Source organism: Selaginella moellendorffii, unplaced genomic scaffold (genome assembly GCF_000143415.4).
Source record: "Selaginella moellendorffii unplaced genomic scaffold, v1.0 SELMOscaffold_154, whole genome shotgun sequence".
NCBI classification, from domain to species: domain Eukaryota; kingdom Viridiplantae; phylum Streptophyta; class Lycopodiopsida; order Selaginellales; family Selaginellaceae; genus Selaginella; species Selaginella moellendorffii.
In genome coordinates this window covers 108,862-123,139 of record NW_003314415.1, presented here as the reverse complement: position 1 = coordinate 123,139, position 14,278 = coordinate 108,862, and the positions used below count along the sequence as shown (strand labels likewise).

Here is a 14,278-nt window from a genome sequence, read left to right as displayed (position 1 = left end):
GCTAGACTAGAGCCAACTTTCTCATTCTTTTTATTTCAGCTACACCACCGAGACAAACAAAACGCAGGATATTCTTACCAGTTATCTAGAGATCGTCTCAAAAGATCCAACTGATAAACGAAAGCAAACTTCTTCTCGAGAAAAAAAAAAAAAGAGAAGATCCATACCAGTTAGTGGAGAGCAAGCACGTCGAAAATCACGTAGCGATTGCGAACGGTGGCTTTGCAAACAATAGCTGCGAAAAAAAAAAGAGAGCAAAAGATGAGAAGGAAAAAAACAATTTTTCTTTACCTCTCTATGGAGCTCCACCATAGCCACCACCTCCAGGCGTGAGAATCCTCAGCACCTCCCCAGCCTCCACACGCACAGTGTTCTTCCCTCCAAGGTTGACACACCTCCCATCCTTCCTCAGCACCAAGTTCACCCCGCGAGCTCCATTCCCTCCGCCGCACAGCCCCCGCGGAGCATGCACTCTCCTCTCGGACAAAACACTCACCGTCACGCCCCTCCGGAACTCGATCTCACGCACCACTCCATCGCCACCCCGAAACTCTCCACTACCTCCACTCCCCTCCCTCAATCCAAATCCCCGCAGCAGCACCGGATACCGCTGCTCGAAAATTTCCGCGTCGGTCATCCTGGTGTTGGTCATATGACACTGGACGCCGCTGCTTCCACTCCAACCCGGCCCGGCTCCACTTCCACCTGCGATCGTCTCGTAGTATCCAAAGCTCTCGTCTCCAAACGTGAGGTTGTTCATGCATCCTTGCGAGCACGCACACGCCTCGAAGGCCGAGAGAACCACGTCCGTCACCCTCTGCGACGTCAAAACGTTGCCTCCCACCACCGCGGCTTTGTCACTGGGCGATAGAAACGATCCTTTCGGGATGGCGATGGAGACCGGAGCTAGACACCCCTGGTTCAAGGGAATGTCCACGTCCACCAGGCAGCGCAGGCAGTAGATCACCGCGGCGGCGGTCACGGCCTCGGGAGCGTTCCAGTTTCCATAAACTTCCGGACTGGTTCCAGCGAAGTCGAAGCGTGCTTGGCCGAGCTTGGAGTCGATGGTGAGCTCCAGCTTGATCGTGGAGCCGTCGTCCATGTAGTCCTCGGCCTCGAGCACCACCAGCGAGTGATCGTGATCCTCTCTTCGCTTGTGTGAGTGTTTCGCCGCCACGGACTTTAGCATCTCGCGAACCGCGGCCTCGGCGTTGGCCTGGACGTGTCCCATGTACGCTTGCACGACTTCCAGTCCATACTCGTCGATAAGCTCGGCTATGAGCCCGATTCCTCGCTGGTTTGCCGCAACCTGTGCTCGCAAGTCGGAGAGGTTGTCCTCAAGTTTTCTCGTCCCGGGGATGAGAGTATCCGTCTCTCCGTCGTCGAGAGTCTTCGCCTTGAGGATCTTGACAATGCCATCTTCCTGAAATACGCCTCCTTCCACCAGCTTGAACGCTTTGATCGCCGCTCCCTCCTCCCGGATCGTCTTCGAGAAAGGTGGCATGCTTCCGGGGGTGATCCCACCGATCTCTGCGTGGTGTCCGCGGCTGGCGACGAAGAAGATGATCTTGCCATCTCGGAAAACCGGGGTGACGACGGTAATGTCTGGAAGATGGCTTCCACCGGCGGCTGGATGGTTTGTGACGAGCACGTCGCCTTCTCGCAAGTTGTCACGCCAGAACTCGAGCTGCCATTGTACCGTGCTGGACATGGCTCCCAGGTGCACGGGTACGTGTGGAGCGTTTGCAACCAGGCCCCCCGTTGGACTGAAGAGAGCGCATGAGAAATCCAGCCTCTCCTTGATGTTTGTGGAGATGGAAGTTCGCTGGAGTGTTCTTCCCATCTGCTCGGCGATTCCCATGAACCTGTTGTTGAAGATGGAGAGCTGGATCACGTCGAGCTTCGTATCAACTTTGGGTGATGGATGATCATCAGAGCTTGCTGCGCTCGTCCCGACCTCTATCTTGATATTTCCATGCTTTGTGATGAAGGCTTTGCTGTTCGGCTCCACGACGATGGTGCTGTTCCCATTCATGACGATGCAAGGCCCTGGCAGCTCGTGACCATAGCCAAGCTTCTCTAGCAAGTATACTCGAGTGTCGTGCCAGCCGGTTCCAAAGTAAACTCTGTGCTTCCTATCCTCCGCTAGAGGATCGCCACTGTCAGCTTTGTCCAGAAGCAAAGGCTTCAAAATGTTGCTCATCCCGGTACCGCGAACTCTTACGTCGCTGATGAGGATCTTCCGGTTGAGCAGCTCGAATCCATACTCCCGACGAAACTCGCGGACGAAGGCCTTTCCAAAGTCCCCGTCCTCGGGCTCGGCGATCATGATGGTCGTGTCGGTGCCTTCGTATCGCAAGTTGAGGAACAAGTCGGTGGAGATATCCTGGTCGCGAAAGTTTTGAGCCTTGAGCTCCCGAGTTACGTGCTGAGCTAAAGCTCGAGCTCGTTTGGAGACCTCGGCCATGACTTCCAGTCCGTAAGTAGCAGCGTAAGGCTCCTGTGCGTCTTCCACAACGTCCGCAAGTCCCATGCCATAGGCACTCAAGATCCCGCAGTACCTGTGCACCACAACCTCACGTATTCCCAGAGCTTTGGCGATGGCGCAAGCGTGCTGCGGCCCCGCTCCTCCAAAGCAAGCCAACGCGTGCTGGCTCGTCTCGTATCCTTTCATCTCCGTAAGCTGGCGGATCGGCCGACACATCGCTTCGTTCGCTACGTCGAGAAATCCCAGCGCCACCTGCTCGATGCTCATCTCCACCGAGCTCTCGTCCGCTTGCCGCCGGTACTCGTTCACCTCGTCCGCCAGAGTTTTGAAAGCCACCTTCGCGGCTTCCAGATCGAGCGGCTCGTCCTCGCGAGGCCCAAAGATGGATGGAAAGTAGTCCGGGATCACCCGGCCGAGCACCAAGTTGGCGTCCGTGACCGAAAGTTGGCCACCTTTCCTGTAGCACACAGGTCCCGGATGAGCTCCAACGGACTCGGGGCCAACCTTGAAAACACCAACTTGGAACTTGAGCTTGGAGCCGCCTCCGGCAGCCACGGTGTTGATATCCAACTGTGGAGCTTGGATGATCACTCCGGCGGTCTGTGTCTCCAAAACTTGCTCGTAGTGTCCGGCATATCGGCTCACGTCCGTGGAAGTTCCTCCCATGTCGAAGCCGATCAAGGGCCGGTGAGTCTCCAGTCCGAAAGTAGTTTTCGCGTAGCCGACCACTCCTCCAGCCGGGCCCGAGAGGATGGCCTTGTGCCCCGAGAACCGGCTCTCCGGAGTGAGTCCTCCATCGGACTGCATGAACGAGACGATAACTTTGTCGAGACCATCGTCGAAACCGGAGAGGAATCCAGCCAAGTAGTCCTTGATCACGGGAGTGAGGTACGCGTCCACTGTCGCAGTGTGGCCTCGAGGAACAGCACGAACCATTGGAACCAATGCCGAGGACAGCGAAACTTGCTTGAAACCCATCGACTTGGCCAGCCTCTCCACTTGCTGCTCGTGCCTTGGGAAGATATAGGAGTGTAGAAACACCACCGCCAAGCTCTGGATCCCTCGCTCGAGCAGCCCCTCCAGCGATGGCCTCAGAGCTTCCAGATCCAGAGGCTTGAAAATCTCCACGAGCTCTCCGGAGATCCCTTGCACGACTTCCACTTTCTCGTCGGCTAGAGCATCGTTTTCCAGCGCCAGCCTCACTCGCTCCTCCGCTTCCACCACTTCTTCATACAAAGGTGACGGCTTGGAGGCCGTGAGATCAAAAATACTCGGCCGTGCTTGGTTTCCAATCCGGAGGAGATCTCGAAAGCCTTTGGTGACACACAGCGCAGTTCTTTCTCCCTTCCTCTCGAGCAAAGCGTTTGTAGCCACTGTCGTTCCCATGCGGATCCAGTCGATGTTCTCGGTGGGGATTTTCTCCGACCTGGGGATCTTTTTTCCTGTGAACTCCTCGAGAATTCTCCGGATTCCTTCCCTGGGAGCGTCGTCATAGTTGCCCGGATCCACCGAGAGGAGCTTTATCGCCTTGAAACCACACTCACCGGGAACTTCCGCGTAGACGTCGGTGAAAGTTCCACCCCTGTCAATGCAAAACCGGAAGTGTCTCGAGCTCCGGTTTTCGAGGAGAGTGGCATTTCTTTCGCTGGGATCTTGGTCCATCTCAAATGCGATCACAGTTACCTGTGAAAAAAACAAACACAATGGGTGACGATAGAAAAGAGTGATAAAACACTCGAGAAGAGAATCTAAGCTTCAATGTTGATCTATCAAAAAGGAAAATGGCCTGTGCTGCTCGCTAAACCCTACACAGCTACAGGAATCTCACTGCTCGGAGAGAAAAATTTCATACCTGGGTCGATTGGTATCAATCCTCGGCGCCACAAGGAGGGTTCCCACAACGAGGAGAGAATCGAAGCTTACACCTAGCGATGCGAATGACACGGGTTTAGGAGAATAATTACGTGCTGGTCTTAGTTTCAGGTACTAGTCCGTAAGGGCATGGGATCGAATCCCATTCCATAACATAAAATTAATATGTATTTAAATTAAAATTATAAGTTATAATTAATTAGTACAAAGATTTCATAGAGCTTCTTCTTGCCAATCCAGCAACAAGGGATGAACATTGGAAGGGAGTCGATCCGCTAATCTTGGAGGCGAGAATGGATAAAAATCATGATTTTTATATTGATGTTGGTGATTTGAAGTATCATCAAGTTTTTAACTGTTTTCTCTTATTTCTATAACATTGATTAAGACGACGAATGAATCACTTCCTATCACTCCCTATTTCACTTTTCTTGAAATGAGCAGGATACTTGTTGATGTTCAAATGATCTGCCCCATGCAATGCTGCTTGTTTAAGGGACACCACAATCACAGTCAGATCGTCTCGTCTTTCAAAAGAACTTCTCGGTTTGTTCCTCAATACTTCCATATCGATACCCACAGCTTTCTCTACCGCTTCCTTGTCATCTTCTTTAATGGCCTTGCTGATCTTCTCACATCTGGTATCGAAATAGTCACTCCACACCCCATCTGAGTTCACTATCAAGAACTCGCAGTCTTTCGAGATGTCAACCTCGACAATATCAGGCGCAGCAGAAACAATCTGTTCCTCCTGAGGAAGCGTGTTGTTCATCTTAAAATGAAGATCTCCTATTGCCCTCGACATGTTGAGCGTACCCGGATCTCCTAAAAGCGACTCTATGGCCACCCTTCCCTGCAATGCCTGTCCCCCCGCTCTCCGGATCCTCGCTGATTCCTCTGGCGTAGATGGCCAATGATCGGTGGTCAAGTGGATCAGTTTCTTGTTGCTATACAGGCTGCAGCGACAATCCCCCGCACTCGCGATGAACACCTTCTTTTCAAGCACGAGCGCAACTACTGCACAGGTTCCAGGGCTGGCGTGCACGTAATAAACAGGATGGTTCTCGGGCCATACCATCTGCACCCCTAGTCCATGCTCCTCAGTGAGAACAATAGTATCGTCGTGCACTGGGGGCTCCTTTGCCAGATTCTGGATCTCTTGCAGCCCAGCTTGGCTCCTCATTAGCCTGTCCATCTGCAGGAACACTTCCTTGAGGCTCTGGGCATACTCGCCTCTTTGGAAACACTCGTTCTGAGTCAAGTACTTGAACATGTGTTTTGCGCAGAACCGAGATGCCGCTGATCCATGATGGCCATCAAATACACCAAAAAGAGATACACTTGGGGTGGCAGCCACTGCATATGTATCCTCTATGTCACAACCTTCAACTTTCCTCATTCCTTGGCTTGCAAATACGTACGCATGTGTGAGTTTGTCTTCCTTCTCATCCCGCTCAACGCGATACCTCTCTAGCAACCTGACATAATGCTTCATGGAGCGAAATTTGCACAAGCTGAACTCTCCATGCTCCCGGAGAACATTTAATCCATCCTCGACCCTTAACCCATCAGCTTTACAAGCATCTAGGACTTCTCTGACTCTAACTCTCCCATCAAATAAAGGGAAAGTATACTTGTCTCCAAAGCCGACGGCAAACGTGACGGCTTCGATTACCCGATACGTCTTCCCAGGAGTAAAGATATTAGTGCTAAGCTCATCGCCTGGTGACTTGCCCATTTCAAGCTTTTTGAGGCTGCCATCATCCTTCCACATTAGAACTCCAGCTCCAAACTCCCTCAGTACCTTGGAGACGTTAACCCGCCCTTCATGCAAAGGAATTCCAAGACTGCGTGCGCCATTGCTGAAAATTACCTCCATATCCCTAGAGAGAATTCGAGAAACCTTCATTATAAATAGACTGCTATATCCTTAATTTATCGGATCGTGATACCAAAGAGGAACACTCATGGTTGGAACGGACGGTTCCGACGTAGACGCATGAGACTTGCGTTCCTCAACCCTCTTGCCTACAGAATGTCATGACTTATATCGCTAGTATGTTGTTGGAGAGGGCTCTCGAGCTCTGGGAGAACTCCTGAAATAAATAAATACGAACCTCTTGGAACCTTGAGTGCTTTCTCTCCCAAGTAAACATCAAAGAGTCTCGATGCAAAAATTTCAGATACAAACGTAGAGTTTGAAGTGGCAGGGATACTCCAACCGCGCTGGAACATACACTTACGTGGATATCAGGTTGGATCCAAGTCAAGTAGACGGTTGTGCGAGGAGCTCCCCAAATTCGGAGAGGATTTGGGTGATGACTGCTTGAGTTCGTCATTCTGACGAGAAGAGTGCCCTTGACCACCATGCCCTTCTCAAATGCTCCTGCAAAAGTTTTTCCAAAGTCCGGAATCCGGACAAACAAAATAATAGAAGGCCAACCATCGTTCTTGCCCGAGTCGTTTGGGAGTTTTCCTTGTTCACATAAAATCCTAGGCTTTCAAGGAAATCTTTATTCCATCAAACCCAGAGCTTTCCCGTCACTCCCCGAGGCCGAGCAAAACTAATAAAAAAGACCAACATCCCCATGTGAAATTTAATATAATTTTTCTTGTGCCATGCGAATTCAGTTGATGTTCTCGGTGGGGATTTTCTCCGACCTGAAGATCTTCAGATCCACCAATAGAAGTTTTATCGCCTTTAAACCGGGAACTTAGGTGAAAGTTCCAGCCCAGTCAATGGAAAACGGAGCTAGGACGTTGGCATTTCACTCTCACTCTCGATCGAGGAGAGTGGCATTTTTTTCGCTGAGATCAGCTAGCTGTGGAAACATACAATGGGTGATGATAGAAAAGAATGATACATGATCGAACGAGAAGAGAATCTAAGCTAAAGAATGGAAAGACATTGGGACATTATAAAGTTTTATATCCTATAGTATTCATTCTCAACCACACATTCCTTATCCCGTTGAACTCCACAATAAAGAGCTTCTCATAGAACTTCTTGCAGATCATTGCTCAAAAGATTGAAAGATGGCAGGAGTTCTAGTAGCAACAAGGTGGCAAGACATCCAAGGCATGAACAATTGGAAGGGAGTGATCGATCCCCTCCACCCGGATTTGCGAGCTGCCGGCATTCGCTATGGTGAGTTTGTAGAGGCAGTGTACGATGCAATCGACATGGAGGTCGAGTCCGAGTTCATATACTACTCCCTTTACGGCAAATCAGATCTCTTCCCCAACGTTGGGGTCACCAGCGATTACAAAATCACTCGCTATCTCTACTCCACTCTCGTCGTTGAAGGCTGGAGGACTGCCTTCGATGGCCTCCACAAGAGATCATCGACGACCTGGATTGGCTACATTGCAGTCTCGAGCGACCAGGAAACCCGAAAACTCGGCCGTAGAGACGTCGCGGTCATCCTCCGCGGGACCAAAGCCTCCGATGAATGGTACGTGAACAGCGAGTTTATGATGAAGGAGCTCAAGCTCCTGGGGCTGGAGAAGCCGCTTCCCAGGGTCGTGGAGGGATTTCTGAGCATGTACACTGCCTCGGACGCTTCCAAGATGTTTGGAGACTCGAGCTTAAGAGACCAGATCTTCAAGGAGGTGAACAAGCTCGTAGAAGTGGATTACAAGGACGAAGACATGAGTATCACTTTTGTGGGTCACAGCATGGGGGCCGGAATGGCACCACTCGCAGCAGCGGACTATGGATTCAACAAGCCGCGAATCGCCGAAGGAAGAACAGTCATGGTGACGGCGTTTGTGTATGGAGCTCCAAAGACCGGCGATGGTGAGTTTAAGAAGCGGGCCGAGGAGTCGTGCAAGATCATCCGGGTTGTGAGCACCGGCGACATCGTCACGCTCATCCCACCGGTATCGTTGACTCCACCGGGGATATACCAGCACGTTGGCGTTGAATGGAGGGTTGACTGGTCATCGTCACCGTACGTCCAGGATCTGGGTTTTGGGATGCGTTGCCACAACTTGGAGCTCTACTTGCATTGCATTGCCGGGCAGAAGAGATCTCCTATCAAGGCTGCTATGAGCGGCAGCTTTATTGCAGCTCCAATGATCCAGGAGTCTAGAAGTTTGGCTTCCATGCTTGAGGTGAAGTCTGAGATTCCGGAATCGTTCATGGAGCTGTTCAAGGACGAGCCCGAGACAGTGCATGAGTTTGTGGGCGAGCACTCTGCAGTTTACAAGACCTCCAGGCTGCTCAAGCAGACTGATCCAGCATCGTCGTCGAGCAGGTCGCGGAAGCGGTCGAGGCGAGATATGGAGAGCTGGATGATGAATGGTGATGAGAATGGAGCAATGAACGAGACGAGATCATCGGCCGGGTTTGAGCTGGTGGTACCACGGGACTACACGTTGATGAACAAATCAGATGACTTGGTGATCAAGGAGCTCAAGATTCCAACATCCTGGTGGGTGCATGGTTTTAAGAACATGAAGAAACTATCGGATGGCAAATGGATTCCTCGCCATATGTGGCCTCCAAGAGAGATTCCAAGTGAAGAAAATCCAGAGTTTAACTAAAGAGTTGTGTAAAATACCAGGAAAAACGAGTGAACAAATAGCTACAATTTCTGTAATCTTGACTTGGAATATCCATTCTAGAAAACAGTGTAACACACTAACAAACAGAGAACACGAAGCATATCACAAGCAAACATCACATATTATAAGAGGAATCTAAGACGTGAGAATTCTGGCAAAAAAAATGTCAATGCTTCTTTCTCGTTTGAACAGCAAGTCTAGCATCGGTAGCAAATGGAGAATCCTGGATTGTCATGGACTATGCCCACACCTCCATGCAAATTTCTTTGCGTTTCAATCTTCCAAGATCTCCAAGTTGGCTGCTGCAACACAAAAACTACTCTACGAACTTGGACACATGCTCGCAGATGTGGTTCACAACGTCTATTGATGGCACCACTCGTCCCCCAGTTTCAGATGAAAAGCTTATGTCTATCAGCAAATGCAAGCTGAAGATTGTGAAAACAGAGGGATCAGCAAATGACCAAATTTATTAGAAGTGGGAAAGGGCTTTATCTCAAGAACAATGTAGGTTAGAGTGATAAGTTTTCAATGCTCACAAACAAGGGGAATTGTGGGATCTTTGGTTGGTGCGAAATTGTGTCCACATGGTATTATTAATAATTAGAATTTTTGTTATTGACTACTATATCTCCCTTATTTGATTTGAGATTGGATATGTATAAAATTGTTTTCAGATAATATTCTATTTTCCAGATGTACATATCTAAATCTTAAAAATGTGGTAAATGTGGTTTAAGTTTCAGAATTGATCTCAATGGTGAAAGAGAGATCAAGTGAAGGTTTTTTGAAAGTATAGAATATCATTCTAGCACATAGATACAAAATGCAAAAAGTAGTATATCTTCAACCAAACATTAATAGATATTAATATTGATATATGAATGTATGGATATAAAAATAGAATATAGAGATATGCATATCAATTATCCCAAAAACCCTATATATAGGAACAAGTGGTCCTAAACCAATCTAACGACTATCAAAATTCTATTATGCTAATATTAGTACACCTCACAATGATGAAAGATAATTAGGGTTTTCTAGTGGATGGGCTAAGATCTAAAAGAACATCAAAAGGAGGCATCAGTGAGTTTATAGGTAGTGTTAGTTGTTTTTAATCCCTTTGTACAATGTGTTTTAATTGTTGCATATGCATAATTTTTGGAGGATTGGTCTGTTAAATATCATGCCAAACCTTATAAACTTGCAATCCAACTTGCCATAACACTCAATACGGTCCCTTCCACTGAGCAAGGAGCCCCTTAGACAAACCATATACTATAAAATTGGGAAAATAGACTAGCACTAAGTCATTTATATTGTACTTCGCAGGTGAACAATGATAGGAGTTATAACACCATTGTTGTCCCATTTGTATGTGGCCAAGGTATTTGGCAGATGCTTGGACTAATGAAAAAATACTTGTCAAATATTGATCATAAATGGTAGTTAATGACAATTGCAAAAGTAAACTTAACTCTGTTGGTAGTACCAAATTATGACCATATAAAAGTTCATATAGTAAAACACCAATAAAACTCTGCACCCCTATGATATATGCATATTGAAGAGACAATAAATAACCATTACAATCTAAATATTGAAAATTTAAGTATTTTGCAATCTTTAAAGGCTTGAACAAAATGTTCTACTAAACCATTTGACTGCGGATAATAAACACTCATAAAAGTGTGGTGTATCCCTAACTGAAATGTTATGATATGAAATGCCTTAACCATAAATGCGAGACTATTATCTGAAAAAATTCATTCTAAATAGGAATGTTAGAATATTACTTGATTGAGGAGGAAGTATCTAACAACAATTGCAGACGCATTAGTAAGCATTTCAACTTCCACCAAGTGAGTGAAGTAGTCAATAATAATATATTCATTGTCAACAGTTGATTGTGGAAAAGGCCCCATCAAATCAAACACTACCAACTCAAATAAATAGGAAATTGTAATTGATTTCAACCATCATTTTACAGCACGAGGGGGAGTAATATAAACCCTAAACCAAACATAGTTACGCACATACCAAGTAACATCATGTCGCATCTTCAACCAATAGAAAGATCTACGCAACTTCTTAGTCACATGACAATGTCTCATATGCCTGCTTAGAATAAAAGAATCATGGTAAGCGTGGAATAAAAATCAAATGCACCACTAGTCATAAATGATTATTAGGATCTATCCTCATAAAATAAAGAAAGTCATCCTTAAGGCGATATCAAGAATGTAAATGCTAAAATAACAAGTCATCAACAAGTGATTTAAGATTTTAAAACACATTGCAAAGCCTTTGGATTTATGGCTCAACCTTTGAGCCTTACAAACCTCATCCAAAGAAGGTAAATCTTACTTCACACCTTGTAGACACTCAACATCAAGTATAACAACTTTTGATAACACGGAATTTTTGTCCAAAAAATCTATAGATATTGGAATAATAGGCTAGTCAGAAACATAATAAAAGAACAAATAAGGAAAAAGAGCTTGAGAAAGGGCATCAATATTAGCCATAGAACTTTTTAGGTGATGAACAATATCGAAATCATATATTTAAAGTTTCAAAGCCCATCGAATAGTATAACCAATTAAACTCTTCTACTTTAATAACAAAGTAACTATAACATAATCACCTTTTAATAATGTCTAAGAACTATATAAATAAGCATGAAGTTTTTTAAAACCCCAAACTACTATTAAACACTCATTCTATATTATGGAGTAATTCATCTCTTTTGATTGTAATATATAACTAATGTATGTAATAGGGTGGTATTGACCAGACACACTCAAGTTCTTTTGCATCAACACACCTCCAAAATCTATATCAAAAGCATCCATGTGCAAAATAAAAGGTCGAGTGTAGTTAAAATATGTCAAAACTGAAGGAGTTGTCAATAACTCTTTGAGATTCGTAAACACCCATTCATAATCCATAGATCAAATGAAAGACAACTTTGACAACTTTAACAATACTTGCAATAGTGTAGTATAATCAAAAGGGTGATTAACAAAATAATTGAGATATTGCACTTTGCTTTAAAAACACTATACATCATTCACACACTTTAGAATAGAGAACTTGAAAATAACCATAACTTACAAACCTTCACAAGAAATATAGTACCCATGATAAGTGGTGTTTTTGGACCTAAACATGCACTTTGATTGCTTTAGTTTGAAACAAACTTCCCATAGTTAATTCAACACTTTATGAACATCATGGATGTGTTCCTCTTATATCCTCTCAAGATATCATTGCTAATAACTTAGTGACGATTTACGATGTAATGAAGTTGCTGGCACCAATAACACAAGTTCTCTTTTGTCATATCATAAAGAACCTCGTCCATTATTCATTAAAAAGTCACTAGAGTATTATTTAAACTAAACCGCATCACTAAGAACTCATACAAATTAAATGGTGTATGAAAAGGAATTTTAGAAATATCTTCCTCGATCAATAGCATTTGTCAGTACCTAGAAGTAAAATCTAACTTGATGAATTAATAATTTCCCCCTAAATGATTCAAGAGATCAATAGTGTGAGGGAGAGAGTACACATCCGAAATCGTCACTTTATTTAATGAATGATAGTCGATGCAAAAATGAATACTCCTATCAAGCTTTTTCACAAGATGAAATTCACATGCTCAAGGACTCTACGACTTTTGAATAATACATTTTTCTAACATCTCTTTGATATTTGTATGTGAAATCTTAATCTCTTTTAATGATTGATAACAAACATGAACCTTAATTGGATAAGCATCCTAGTTGGAATAAGATGACGTGTTGCAATTTTAGCCCCAGACAATAAGTCAAATTCAAAGAGATCGTCCTTTATGAGTTAGTCAATTTCTGCAACACAAGGAATATCAGAGGGATTGGAAGAGGGAATAGAGGGAGAAGATGAAAACATAAAAGGAAGTAATGAGGAAATAAAAGTGATTGAAGTAAAGGTAAAACCAAAGAGACAAAAAAGAATAAAACTAAAAAGAATGGAAGAAATATAAAGAAACATGAGACAAAGGGGAGAAGCTTCAAAGTCACATTTGGCATAATTGTGGCACAATTAATCTATACCAAGGATGAGGCAAAAGCTTGAGTCGACACCAACTGCAATGATTGTAGCTCAAGTTTGAGATTGCCTACACACACAATTAGGTTTGCCTCATCTCATACACATGTGTGTGTATAGCCATTGCCATAAAGAATGAAAACTAACTCTGCCACATAACGCAAATATAAACAACAACATGTGGTAACAGGCCAAATAATAGAAGATAAATTTAAATCTGTATCAACCAATATAAAGAGAATAATAAGAGACTTTTTGTTATAAAAATAAACTTGAAAAGTAAACACTAAATGAATTAGTGTCAAATAAACCCTTTAATGATACTCCTAAAATAAAGATGAAGGGATCACTGACTTATTTGCATAAGGACTCTTCACTACTCATTTAGCTCCTCGTTTCCCATAAGCATCTCAGTACCTAGACCTTCCACTTTGTTGATGCCAAGGTCTCCACCCAAGAAATAAAGGTCACCAATCCGAAAAATACCAAAAACACCCATAAGTGTAATTAATTTTATTATAAGCCTAATAGTGGATATTACAGTCATAACCACGTCCTTGCCCTTATCTTTGAACTTGGGCAGTAACAACATCAACCTCCATTAAAATAGAACCATTTCCTATAAGAAATGGAGTTAAAGAATGTGTAGCAAGAAGTGAAAGATGTGATATTTTATAATGTTGTGCCAAACAAAGAGCATCATTAAGGATGGCTGGAATAAGTGCATATATAAATTTTACAAGATCTTGATGAAGCACTAGTCACAACATTCCCAACTTAATTCGCTCCAACATATTTATCTTTAGATAAAGTAAGAGGCTTTAGAAAAGAATGCTAAATTACATCATTGACTTAGATGGCCTTTGACAAAAACGATATAATTATTAAAAAGTATCATCACAATCATTAACATGTCTAAATGCATGTTTGAAGATATCTAGGAGAATGCTTCAATCCCTACAAATGGTTCCGCTCAAACCATTATACCATTGCAGTGACATCCTTTGAAAACATGTGAAAAATTGACACAAACACTGAACATCATTCCAAAAGTAATATGTAGCAATCATCTTAAAGTGATCGAAACAATGGTACATATCATCCCTAGGATTCCTATAGAAAAACTCTAGTTGGACACAAGGATTGGCAGCAAAAACAATAAGAGTTGTACCATGTGTTATAAATGTTGCTATCAACTAAGTTTATTTGTTCAACTGTAATCACATAACATCACGCAACTACACCAATTAC

At 44.4% G+C, this 14,278-nt stretch overlaps 1 protein-coding gene across 1 annotated transcript; it reads right to left on the bottom strand.

Annotated features, from left to right (window-relative positions):
- Window positions 1–7: 7 nt before the first annotated feature.
- On the bottom strand, window positions 8–4,421 carry LOC9640918 (5-oxoprolinase). The gene is made up of 4 exons (XM_002993313.2): window positions 4,341–4,421; window positions 292–4,171; window positions 168–235; window positions 8–110 (listed from the first exon to the last, which is right to left on the bottom strand). Exon 2 carries the CDS (start codon window positions 4,148–4,150, stop codon window positions 296–298), a length of 3,855 nt encoding a protein of 1,284 aa, XP_002993359.1. The 5' UTR covers window positions 4,151–4,171; window positions 4,341–4,421; the 3' UTR covers window positions 8–110; window positions 168–235; window positions 292–295.
- Between the last annotated feature and the right edge of the window lie 9,857 nt (window positions 4,422–14,278).